This window comes from Macaca fascicularis, chromosome 1 (genome assembly GCF_037993035.2).
Source record: "Macaca fascicularis isolate 582-1 chromosome 1, T2T-MFA8v1.1".
Classification (NCBI taxonomy): Eukaryota; Metazoa; Chordata; class Mammalia; order Primates; family Cercopithecidae; genus Macaca; species Macaca fascicularis.
The window spans coordinates 24648260-24660788 of record NC_088375.1 but is presented as its reverse complement, the minus strand read 5'-3'; the positions used below and the strand labels follow the sequence as shown (position 1 = coordinate 24660788).

At 40.8% G+C, this 12529-nt stretch overlaps 1 protein-coding gene across 3 annotated transcripts in view; it reads right to left on the bottom strand.

Annotated features, from left to right (window-relative positions):
- Positions 1 to 12529, bottom strand: part of MAEL (maelstrom spermatogenic transposon silencer) — a 46802-nt gene that overhangs the window by 32271 nt on the left and 2002 nt on the right. The window contains exons 2-3 of one of the 3 annotated variants that reach the window (XM_045392081.3): positions 724 to 807; positions 379 to 471 (exon numbers count right to left, since the gene is read on the bottom strand). The exons of 1 other annotated variant lie outside the window; for it this stretch is intronic. In XM_045392081.3, coding sequence (XP_045248016.2) covers positions 379 to 435 — 57 coding nt within the window. In that variant the 5' untranslated portion in view covers positions 436 to 471; positions 724 to 807. Of the gene's footprint in view, positions 1 to 378; positions 472 to 723; positions 900 to 12529 lie in introns of those variants that run through there. One more of the 3 variants, XM_065520240.1, reaches the window with a different exon arrangement.

The following is a 12529-nucleotide window of genomic DNA, read 5'->3' as shown; positions in this document are numbered from 1 at the left end:
CCCCCACTGCCTCCCCCACCCCCACTAAGGCTCATTAATCACAGAAGAATTGAAAGGGACACCTTGATGTCATCCAGTACAACCCCTAGATGTTACACTCCCATTACTGATCAAAGTGTATTGTCCGCAGGTTTCCTAACAGGAATTCCCCACGTCTTTCACCACCAAATTACACCAATGTGTGCATGCCCTAGTTGTGGAGGCTGCTGGTTTCTTTTAACAGGCATTCTGACACCAGGGGAAAAGAAGAACGTCGTCTTCGCACTAACCGAACCCCCAAAGGAGTCTACCCTTGACATTCACTCATTCACTCATCCAGCCTTTACAGAATAAGTCTATGTGCCAGGCAGATGGCGGCTCTTCCCTTGTTAACTTTACCTGCTTCTCTGAAGGCCCAGAGTCCTTTCCCTGAGCGGCCCTCCACTCTCGAGCCATTTCTGCGTATTTCTCCTTTTCTTCCTCCCTCAGAAGCTTTTGGAGATTAAAGGGACAAAGAAGAGAAACAGCCATGAGGATCGAGTGCTCTAGGGCCCGCAGGCAGATGCCGGGGCATTACAGGGAAGTGGTTCTGGTGTCGGTTTGCCCAGGGCCACAAACCAGCACCTTCCTCTTCCTATGGCAGGGCCAAGCCGCCCGACCTCCTCGAGGCCTTCTGCCCTCCCGCCTCACCCTCCGGCTTGCCCAACTGCCCTGACCAGCCCTCTCACTCCGCTCCAGCCTTACCGCCCAGTCTGCGGAGCAGTAGGGGATGGCATCAGCAACGCGAGCCACAGGCAGGCCTCGTCGCCGTAGTTCGGGGATCTTCTCCTGCACGAAGAAATAGTAAGCATTCCGGCTGGCCTTGCGGTTCGGCATGGCAGCGCGGTCTGGCTTCCCGGCCTCAGACAGCACAAAGCACCGGCGCCCTCGCCGGGCTCCCGCCCTAAGTAACCGAGGTAGGCGCCTGCGCACGCAGCCCGCAATTCTCGGCCAATCAGGACGGGGCGCGCAGTCGCATTGCCCCTCTAGGGGGACAAACAGCCTGAGACTGGAAGATTCTGGCTCGTGCCGCCTTGGAGGTGAGGTGGGGGGAGAGCGCGGTCGCAGGTGGCAAGTGCTCTGATTGGCTGGGTGCGAGGCAGGCGGAGGCATTGTCACGTGGGAGGCCTGGAGCAATTGCTGTACATTATTGCGTAATGTGCGACAAAGTAGGTAGAGAAAAAGAGGAGCTGAGGGTGTTTCCGTGTTTTACAGGTACAAAGGGCCAGCTAGCTTTGTGCCAAGCACTGTGAAAAGTGTTGAGGGGGGCAGCATGAGGAACAGGACAAATAAGGTCTTCCTTGCTCTCAAGTTTACAATCGAATGAGGGGAGAGGATAACAAAAACCAGTGAACCAACAAAACCGAATTTTTTAAAAGTACATTTAAAAATAAGAGTTAGAAGGAAACACGGAGGAAGAGGTTGAGATTTAAAATATCCTTAAAGTTTTATAAATTTCCTCATAAAACTGTTTCTTTTTGTCAGTTTTATTCCCAAGTGACAATATTTTGAGATTTTGTGAAAAATTTCTTTTAAAAAATTATATTTCTTATTGGTTACTGCTGATGTCTAGAGAAGGTATTGATTTTAGTGTTAGTCCTGTGTATTTAGTCACAGTACTGATCTCTTATATTAGTTTAAATCGTGCTAATTGGTTCTCTTCGTTTTCTAATTCTGTTTCCCAGAGAAAATTCCTTTCTCGGGTCAGCTTTCTAAGTGTGTGTATATATGGGGTATGTATATGTTTTAAAATGAAGAATGGCAGTTGAAAATTTGCTAAATTTCTGGATCTTTTCAGGTAATCACACGGTTTTATCTCTTAATTTTTTTTTTTTTTTTTTTTGTAGACAGGGCCTCAGCCTGTCACCCAGGCTGGTGTGCAGTGGCATGATCTCAGCTCACTGCTGCCTAGACCTCCCGGGCTCAAACAGGACCTCCCATCTCAGCCTCCCGAGTAGTTGGGGCTACAGGTGCACACCACCAGGCCCTGGTGATTTTTCTGTTTTTTGTGGAGATGAGGTCTCCCTATGTTGCCCAGACTGGTCTTAAACTTCCGGGCTTAAGCGATCTGCCTGCCTAGGCCTCCCAGAGTGCTGGGATCACAGGCATAAACCACTGAACCCGGGCTAATTTGTTAACATAAAGAATATTGCTAGATTTTTCTAATGTTGATGCATCCTACCATTCCTAGTATAAACTATTGTTGATCATGAGGCTTTGCTTATTTTTTAAAAAACATAATATAGAATTTTGGCTTCCTTGATTATAGTAATATTGAACTGTATAGATTTTGTGGTATTTTCTTTACCAAATATTGTTATCAGGGTTGTGTTCAGATTGAATAAGAGATGGGAATTATCTATTCCTTGACAGGTTGGTAGAGCATATTAGTAAAACTGTCTGGTCTTTCATATCTTTGGTGGGTGAGTCAACCTTTAACTACCATTTCAATATCTTTTGTATGGTTATTAGTCTTCTCAGTTTTCTTAGTTTTCCTCACCTAATTTTTGTAATTATATTTTCCTAGAAAAAGTGTCTATCTCATTTAGATTTTTCTAGTGTATTGGTATAAAATATAGCAAGGATCTGAAGCAGCTGGAACTTTCATACGTTATTGTTGGGACAACTACTTGACAGTTTCTTATACTTATCAATAGGACCCAGCAATTCCATTCTTCTAGAAAAATGAAAATACATGTGCACAAAGCCTTGTAGATGAATTTTGACAGTAGCACTATTCATAAGAGCTCCAAGCTGGACAAATGTTCATCAACAGGTGAACTGATAAATTGTGGCACATTCATATAGTAGACTACTACTCAAGAATGACAAGGAATGAACTACTGATATTCGACATGGATGAATCTTGAAATTTTGTTGAGTGAAAGAAGGCATACATAAAAGTATACAGAGGATGTGATTCAATATATACAAAACTTGAGAAAAGGTAAAACTGTAGTTATAAAAATCAGATCAGCAGTTACCTGGAATCAGGAGGTGGGGAGAGGAGATTGAGAACTGACACAGGGAACCTTCTGGGTTGTCAGAAATGTTCTCTACCTTAATTGTGGTGTTGGTGGCTATTAGTAGTATCTATTTGTCAAAATTCATCAAACTACGGACTTAAAATATGTGCATTTCATTTTAAAGTCAGTAAAGTTGACTTTAAAAAACATTGGCATAAAAACAAATGTAACAGATGATTGTAATTTTAAACACACACACACACACACGTCCCCTTCCTTTTCATTCCTAATATTATTTATGTCTTTTGGGTTTTTTTCCCTTAGTACTTATCAAATTTTGTTTATTTTGTTGATCTTTTAAAAAACACTTTTGGTTTTATTGATCCACTTTACAGTTTTTCTTTCCCTTTCCACACATTTCTGCCTTAAGTTTATTAATTCCTTCTTTCTACTTCAGGCTGTTTTATGTTTCTTTTTTTAGTTTCTTGAATAAAAAGCTTTGTTCAATTCATTTTCTTGCCTGTTTATTATATTTCTAATTTTTCCCTTCTCTGCGTTAGCTGGATTGATAAGTATTTTTTGCTGTACTTTCTCTTCCACTGGTTTTAAAGTTATACATTCTATCTTTCTTCATTCTGTTGTTACCCATAAATTTTAGTGCACTTGTGTTAAAACTTACATTTTTATCACAACTTTTACAGCTAATAGGTATTCACATTCCCTCTTCCCAAATAGACAAAAAGCTTAGAAAATTATTACTTCTTCCCACTCCATGCACCACCATCCCAATTCTGTTTCCCACCTTGGTATCATCTGGGATTTTAATTTCACGTTGCTTTTTTTTTTATAACAACATTTAGATATGATTGAAGTATAATAAACACAATATATCTAAAGTGTACAATTTATTGAGTTTAAACTTATGTGTACACCTGTGAAACCATCACTGCCATCAAGATAATGAACATATCTATCCCCTAAAGTTTCCTCACTACTCCTTTAAGCTGCTTGAAGTTGCCCACGGTTTACTCATGTTCTGTTCATTTTTTCCTTCAGTCTTTTTTCTGTTTCATTTTGCAGTGTCCAGTGGTGTCTTTGTGTTTACTAATACTTTCTTCTGTAATATCTAATCTGCATTAATCCCATCCAGTGTATTTTTCATATCAGATTATTTATTTTCATCTCTAGAAGTTGATTGGGTCTTTTTAAAAATCTAAAAACCTTTAAGCATATCTCTACTTAATGTAGTCTATCCTTCATGTTACGTTATTTAACATGGAATATAGTTGCAACATGTAATATAATTATAATAACCATTAATTCTCGTCTACTCATTGTATTATCTGTTTCATTTCTGGGTCTGTTTCTACTGATTCATTTTTCTTATGGGTTATGTTGTCCTGCTTCTTTTGTATGCTTGGTAATATTTGATTGGATACTGGTCATTGTAAATTTTACCCTGTTTAATGCTGCATATTTCTATATTCTTATAAACATTATTGGGCTTTGTTGTGGGACACAGTTCTGTTACTTGGAAACAGTTTGAGGCTGTTTTTCACTCTTTTTAGGCTTGCTTTTCTGCTTTGTTATTTGAGATTAGAGCAATCTTTAAGGCTAATTTTCTCCTCTACTGATATAACATCTTTCTGAGTACTGTACTTGATATTCTATAAAATTTGGAGCGAAATTACACTTTGGCTGATGGGAATACAAACTATTTCTAGTCCTATGTGAATTCCAAGGATGGTTACTTGTAATCCTTTCAGGTTGTTCTTTCTTTGGCTTTGTGTAGTTTCTTCCCACACATGCACTGATCAGTATTCAGCTCAGGCTTCAAGTGAGATCCTTACCACATCTCCAGAGCCTTTTTTTTTGGGTCATTTTGCTGTTCCCTTGTTTCTGGTAGTCTGCCCTGCAAACTCTACCCACTATGGCGCACCTGGATACCCAACTCCATCTCCTCAACTCAAGGAGACTCCACTGGGCTCTGCCTAGGTAACCCATTTTGATACTGCATTCCGATACTCTCTCCAGGCAGCTACCTGTGACAATCACAGAGCTCACCTTGTTTGCTGCTGTTATTTCAGGGGTTACTCATCACTACTCCCCAATGTCTAGTGTCTGGAAACATTGTTTCATATATTTTGAACAGTTTTTTTATTAGGTTGGTGCAAAAGTAATTGCAGTTTTGTTTCAAGCTACTGGATACATTCATTTCTCGTTACTCCACCTTGGGCAAGATGGCTTTTTCATATTTTAACATTTTTTAAACCATAGTTAGATTTAACTACCCAATTTTTAGATGGATGATCAGGGCAAACCTCTATGAGGAGCAGGTGACTTTTATGAGAAAGGATGGAAGGAATAGAGGTAGTCATGTGAAGAATTGAAAGAAGACAGTTCTAGACAGAGGGAACAGTATCTGTAAAAGCCTCAGGTGATAAAGAATTGGGTGTGTCTTCAGAACAGATGGAAGACTAGTTAGTGTTGCTGTACTGTATCTAGTCAGGTGAAGAATGGTGCCTGCCGAGGTTGGAGTGATCAACAGGGATCTGGGCTTGACCATGACCATTGTAAGGGGTTCAAATATTGCTCTAAGTACAATTGGTGTTCATTTAGGGGGGCTATTTTATATTTATTTATTTATTTTTAATTGACAGATACAAATAGTATATATTGTGTACAACATATTTTGAAATATGTATATGTTGTGGAATGGCTAAATTGAATGAATTAACGTATGCAATACTTCACATACTTATACTTTTTTGTGGTGAGAACACTTGAGATCTACTCTATCTAAGGGTTTTTAAAAAACATGTCATGTTTTCTATTTGGAGAAGGGGTTCAAAGTGTTAAGAATGGGCATGGTGAGACCAGTTAGGAGGCTCCTTCAAGAGTCCATGTGAGCGATGATGGCAACCTCAACAGAAAAGAAAGGCTGGGCTCAAATTGTATTTTGGGAAAAATAGAACTAGCTAATGGATTGGTTGTAGGAGTAAGAAAAAAGGAGGAGTCCTAGGATTTTGGCTTGAGTATCCCACTGGCACTTAGTGCTTTTACTAAGATAGAGAGGACTTTGGGGCAGAGGGAGACGGTGCTAATGCCAAGAAGGGTCCAAGGTCCAAAGCTCCCGATAATTTCTATTATCTGCTCCTCTCCTCACAGGTCCTTTTTTTTTTTTTTTTTTGAGACAGGATCTCATTCTGTCAACCAGGTTCCAGTGCAGTGGCACAATCACAGCTAACTGCAGCCTAAGTCCCATGGGCTCAAGTGATCCTCCCACCTCAGCCTCCTGAGTAGCTGGGAATACAGGTGTGTGCCACCATGCCCAGATAATTTTTGTATTTTGTGTAGAGATGGGGTTTTGCCATGTTGCCCAGACTGTCCTCACACTTCTGGGTTCAAGTGATCTGCCTGCCTCAGCCTCCCAAAGTGCTGGGATTACAGGTGTGAGCCACTGCTCCTCTCCTTCTTTGATAAAATTTATTTTTTTGTATTTTACGTAAGTACTACATAAACAGAACAGCTTTCCCCACTTTCCAACCAGACTGATTTTTTTCTATTCAGAAATTCTAAAGGGTGGCAGGTTTGGGTTGAAATATGTGGAGGGGGTGGATCAAGAGTTCTATTATGGACATGTTCATTTTGAGATGCCTACTATATATTCAAGTGGAGATGTCAAATAGGCAATTGACCTTGTAAGTCTGGAGTTCTGGGCTTGAGAAAGAATTCAGAAGTAAGCCACATAAAGATGGTATTTAAATTCATGAACTAGATGAGATCATCTAAAGAGAGAGTGAAGAGAGAGAAAAAAAGGATCCAGGATGGAGTCCTGAGGAAAACTAGCATTTAGAAGCCAGAGAAGGAAGACCCAGTAAAGATGACTGAGAAGAATATGTGAAAAAGTAGGAAGAAAGGCAGGAAAACCAAGAAAGGCGAGTGATTTCAGTAGCAAGTGGTTCATTTATTCAATAGGTATTTATTCAGAATCCACTGAATACCAGCCTCTATTTTAAGCACAAGAATAGGTTGAATAGAACAAAGCTTATAGTGGAAAAAAACAGGTAATAAAGAAATAAACTATTACCTATATAACAAGATGTCAGAATATCTTTTTGGACAATAAGTCCAATGAAGAAAAATAATGTAAGATATGGGAATAGCAACAGATAGAGGGTACAATTTTAGGGTGGTTAGTAAAGGCCCTATATGAAGAAATGAAATTTGAGCAAAGACTAGAAGGAAGAGAGCAAGTAAACCATGAAGATATCTGGAGAAGAGCATTCCAGGTAGAAAGAATAGCAAGTGCAAAGGCTCTGAGGTGGGAGCACATCAGGTATGTTTGAGGAATAGCAAAGTAAGTCACACGGCTGGAGTAAAGTGAGTGAGGGGGAAAGTAGAGAGAATATTAGCGAGGGAGCTAGGGCCATATCATATAGGATTTATAGGGCCACCATAAGGACTTTAGATTTTGTCTAAATTGGGGGAAACCATTGGAGATTTGGATGACTATTACTTTTTTTTAAAATTAAGTATGAGGTGTGATTTTCAACCAAGTACGTGTTATGCAAACCACTGAAGAGCACCACAAGTGTTCGTGGAAAATGTGGCTGAGTTTTTTCCTGATGGTAGTTTAAGTGAAGGCCCAACATTATTCAGTGTGCATCTTCCCTCCTGTGCTAATAATAATAATAGTAGTAATAATTGGTGACATTCATTGTAAGCTACATCCGGCTTTCTGCTAAACACTCCACAAGGGTTATCTTATCTCCCCTTCACAACAACCCTGTGAAATAGATTCCATGATTATCCCCATATTGCAGAAAAGGAAATTGAGACTTAGAGTGGTAAGGTGACTTCCGCATGCCACACAGCCTTTGAGTGGCTTTGACATCTATGAGATCCCAGCTTAACACTCATTCCAATCTGTTTATCTTAGATATTCAAGGTTGTTTACTACCTGATGCTTTGCCAAAGTTAAGAGAGAAATTTCTGAGTACCATGTAGACATTGTTTGAATGTGCTCAGATTCTTTAGTAACTCAACGTGATGTCCGGTTGATTCCTCCTGCTTGCAATATACATGTGAATTCTACCTCTTGTGACTCCTTGCAATGTCTTTCTCAATTGGTGTTAGCATTCTCTTCGTGCTGCCCCTTTTTAGGTGCTTGTTACTTCTTGAGCTCTTGTAATCTCTCCCATGGAAGAGACCTCAATCTGTTGTCTCTGTCTCCATCAATTCATCCTACACCCTGTGGCCAGAATAACTTTGCTGAGAAACAGGTCTGATCTTGTTCTACTTAGAAAATCTCATGGATGGTACATTGCCTGTGGAATTACATCCAGATCTGGTAGCTTGGTTTCCCTTGGTTCAACCTCAGCCTACCTTTCCAGCCTTATTGCTGACTCTGCCCTTTGTAAACCCATGCTCTGGGCAGCAGTTCCTGTTCTCACTTCTGCCTGTTGCTTGTGCATCTGTGCTACCTCCTGCTCCCTTTCTGCCCCTAGAAATTCTGTCCAGATGATGTTTAAAGCTTAGCTCAGGGGTCACCTTTTCATGAAGATGTCTCTGACCAGGACTACTGATAAATAATTGACCCTCCCCCACTTAATTTTCCTACCATATTTGGTACATGTCCTAATACAGGCCCTGTCACACCATCATACTTAAAGACCACATATTTGCCTCCCTCCCTCCCTCTCTACACACATGGAGACAACTCAAATGTAAGCTCTTTGACATAAGGGGCTGCGATTCATTCATCTTTGAATTTGTATTAGTTTTTAATTTCTAGATAGCATAGTGTCTAGAATATAGTAAGTATTCAATAAATGTGTGTGGAATAAATGAATGAATTCAGGGAAGAGAAAAGGAGAGATGAGGAAAAGGGAAGATGAATACACCGGGGGCAGTTTGTAATTAATTAGACAAGTACACATTGATCATCTCTATGTAAAAGGCACCTACTCAGAATTGGGGAAGGAGTACAGAATTAACACTTCTATGAGAGATCCTCACCCCGCTACTTCAACACGAAGGTCAAGGCTGCTGTTTTCTAATCCTGGTCTTTAAAGCCCACATGCCACTTCTCTTGCTTGAGCAGTTTCTTTTCATGGTGCTCGATGTTCTGGCCTTCTCATTCTAGCTCTCTTCCCTGCCCATTTTCTGGGGGTGAGGTCATCGGATGACATATTTGTTCTGGCTCATTTCCCTCTCTCAGGTTCTGTCTTTGACCTGTGCCAGGAAGAAGGCCTTTAGAAGAATGCATAGGGCTGGGCTCCGAGAAACAGTCTTCTGGCTAAATCACCAAGACCCAGAGTAAAAGGCAGCTTCATCTTGTAAACTATAGGCAGTCAGTTACCCTTTCTTCCTATAACCTTTGGGCTGTAGGAAGCTGCTTGACTACTAGTATAAGAATTGCTCTGCTGCTCATCTGGGGGGCTGTCAATGCTGTTCTGGTCTCCAAAGGATGCTAACAATGAAATAAAAACAGAAACAAAAGCAAACACTGGAGACAGGGCTCCTAAAAGAGCAGTAACCTTCATCTCTGGCTCTGTAACTCACAAAGAAATTATAGGTTGCACTGTCAGTAAAAGCTCCCAGGGCTCAACTGCTCATAATTAACTTGATTAACTGCTCACGATTGAGACATAATGAGGACAGGTGTACATCTAGGGGCTTTGTATCTGGCTGAAGATACAGGCCTGACAAAACACCTGTCACTCCTTCTTCTTCTCTCCTTTCTGCAGGGATGTCCTAGAGACTGGAGGACAAATTTACAATGAGTAAATGTTGGCATGGGCACAGCTTTTGTCCAGCACCTTTTCCTATATTATAGAAATATTAGAGGGTATAGAAAGTTGTAGGCTGGGCATAGTGGCTCAAACTTGTAATCCCAGCACTTTGGGAGGCTGAGGTGGGAGGATTGCTTGAGCCCAGGAGTTTGAGACCAGACTGGGCAACATAGCAAGATGCAGTCTCTAAAAAATATATATATATATTAAAAATTAGCTGGGCATGGTGGCATGCACTTGCAGTCCCAGCTACTTGGGAAGCTGAGGCCAGAGGACAGCATTGAGCCTGGTAGTTTAAGGTTGCAGTGAGCTATGATAGCACCATTGCAGTCCAGTCTGGGTGACACAGAGTCAGACCCTGTCTCTAAAAGAAAGAAAGAAAATTATAAAGAAAAAATATAAATGAATGATGATCTTCCCAGAGGTAACCATTGTTACTCATTTGTTTCCTTTGTCCCTTTTAAATGTATGTTTTCATATTTGATAGCAAGCTCTGAATATACTTTTATGTTTTTTTTTTTCCTGCACATTATCCTTAGATGGACCTTTTTAGGGAACGCATTGGTAGAGAGCTAATTCAGGCAAGGGCTGCCCCCACTGTTGAGCAGGATCTAGCCTTTGGATGAGGCACACAAAGCATCACCTAATTCAGCACCCAGCACCACTGCAGTTGGATTTGAAGCCTGAGATTGCAGGTTCTTGGATTAAATCTGCTGGAAGTACATGGAATTTTCAACACATTCTCCCAACCTTTTACCTTTTTAAATTTCTAGATAGCATAGTGTCTACTGTACACTGTTCTTGCCAGTTCAGATTTTTTTCTTTTTTTTTGGCATAATGCATTTGTATATTTGCATTTCCTTTCTTTAAAGCATTTTCTTAATGAAACAATTTATTCCTCAACATGAAAGGACTTCAAGATTGAAAATGTTTTTGGTTTTCAGTATAGGGTGCCTAGAGTCTCCAGTCTTTTTAGTTCCTTGGTTTTTTTAGTTCCAGTTTTTTTAGTTCCTTGGTTTAATTTAGTTTTTTTAACTTATAATTCATTGAGGGTGGTTTTGAAGGTATGGAGGATGGGAAAGATAAACCCAAAAGGTAGCAGGAGAAAAAAAAGATGGACCAAACTTACATGAGAAAAATGGTATCTGTTTCAGAGTCATACTTCATATATCCCTCTTGGAATGTAGGATCAGAGAGGAGAAGTAGAAATAGGATTTTATCTGTGTGCTTTAAACAGACTCACGTTAAGCAGTATTCATGTGCATGCATGCCTGTGTGTCTGCAATGAAATCATGTTTTAAAGAGGATTCAGCTACATTATATTTATAACTATGTGGTTGCTACCAGCTACCAGCATGTCTCCTTGCGGTGGTTCACTTCTCTTTTCTCTGTGTCCTAATTCTGTTCTATAGTGTAGAGCTTTGCTGAAGCAGCCTGTTAGTCCCCCCACCACATACAATCCCAGCTGTGGCTTCCTGGGAATCTTATTCTGGTCCCATACAGGTCCTTGTTCTGCCATGTTTGTCTCATTGCAGTAGAAAGTTTGAAGTATTGCAGATCCAGACCCCTTCCTTGGCTGTGATGAATCAATCTCTCTATTTGGGGTCCTGTCCTATTAGTTCAGAATGAATGGACAACTGGAGCTTAACTAGATCCAAGGTGCAGTAGAAAACATCAGCTCAACAGCTTCCCAGGAGAACAAAAAGAGGTATTGCTTCTTAAACATTAATGTGCATTGGAAGCACCTGGGGAAAGTGGTTAAACCGCAGATTTATGGGCTCCACCTGGAGTTTCTGAGCTCATTATTTCTAGTAGAGCCTGGGAATCTGTGTTTAAACAAACACAGTAATATGATCCTGATACTGGAAGTTCAGAAACCACATTGGGACTCTGGGTGCCATATCCCATCAACCACCACCAATATGGAAAAATAACACCATTTTCCCATCCTCTTTTCACCTCCATCCCTTAGGCTACATGTTTTGAATCATTACATATACTACAACATTTATATTAACCCTTCATCACCTTGGTAATAACATGTGCAAGGTGATGGAGGGGCACACACTGTGATTCACTCCAGTTTAGCATCCCCTTCAGGATGGCCTGGGCCCCACTCACTCAGGAAGATTCAGGATATACCATGTGTAACTCTGGCTATAAAGTAGACATGCAGGGCACTACATGGAAAACACATTTCTGGGATGATGGACAAGGCAACTGCATTCTATGATTCATTGTGGCACAAGTGTTTCTTCAAGTCTCCTGATTTCTTGTTCAACTACACATAGATACCTCCTCTGAGAAGACATGAGTTCATTTCTGTGGGCATTCACGTTCCACTTCATATACACATCCAGGCTCCCTTCACTCAGTCCATCTCCCATTTTTCACATGTATAAACTTGCTCATATGTCCAAGTTTTGCATAAAATGCCATTATTTTTTGAGACAGGGTCTCACTCTTTCACCCAGGCTGGAGTCCAGTAGCGTGGTCACAGCTCACTGCAGCCTCACCCTCGCAGATTCAAGTGGTCCTCCCACCTCAGCCTCCAGAGTAGCTGGGACTACAGGTATGCACAACCATGCCTGGCTAATTTTTGTATTTTTTGTAGAGATGGGGTTTCACCATGTTACTCAGGCTGGTCAAACTCCTGAGCTCAAGTGAGCTGCCCACCTCAGCTTCCCCAAGTGCTGAGATTACAGGTGTGAGCCACTGCACCTGGCCAAAATGCCACTGTTATGTGCG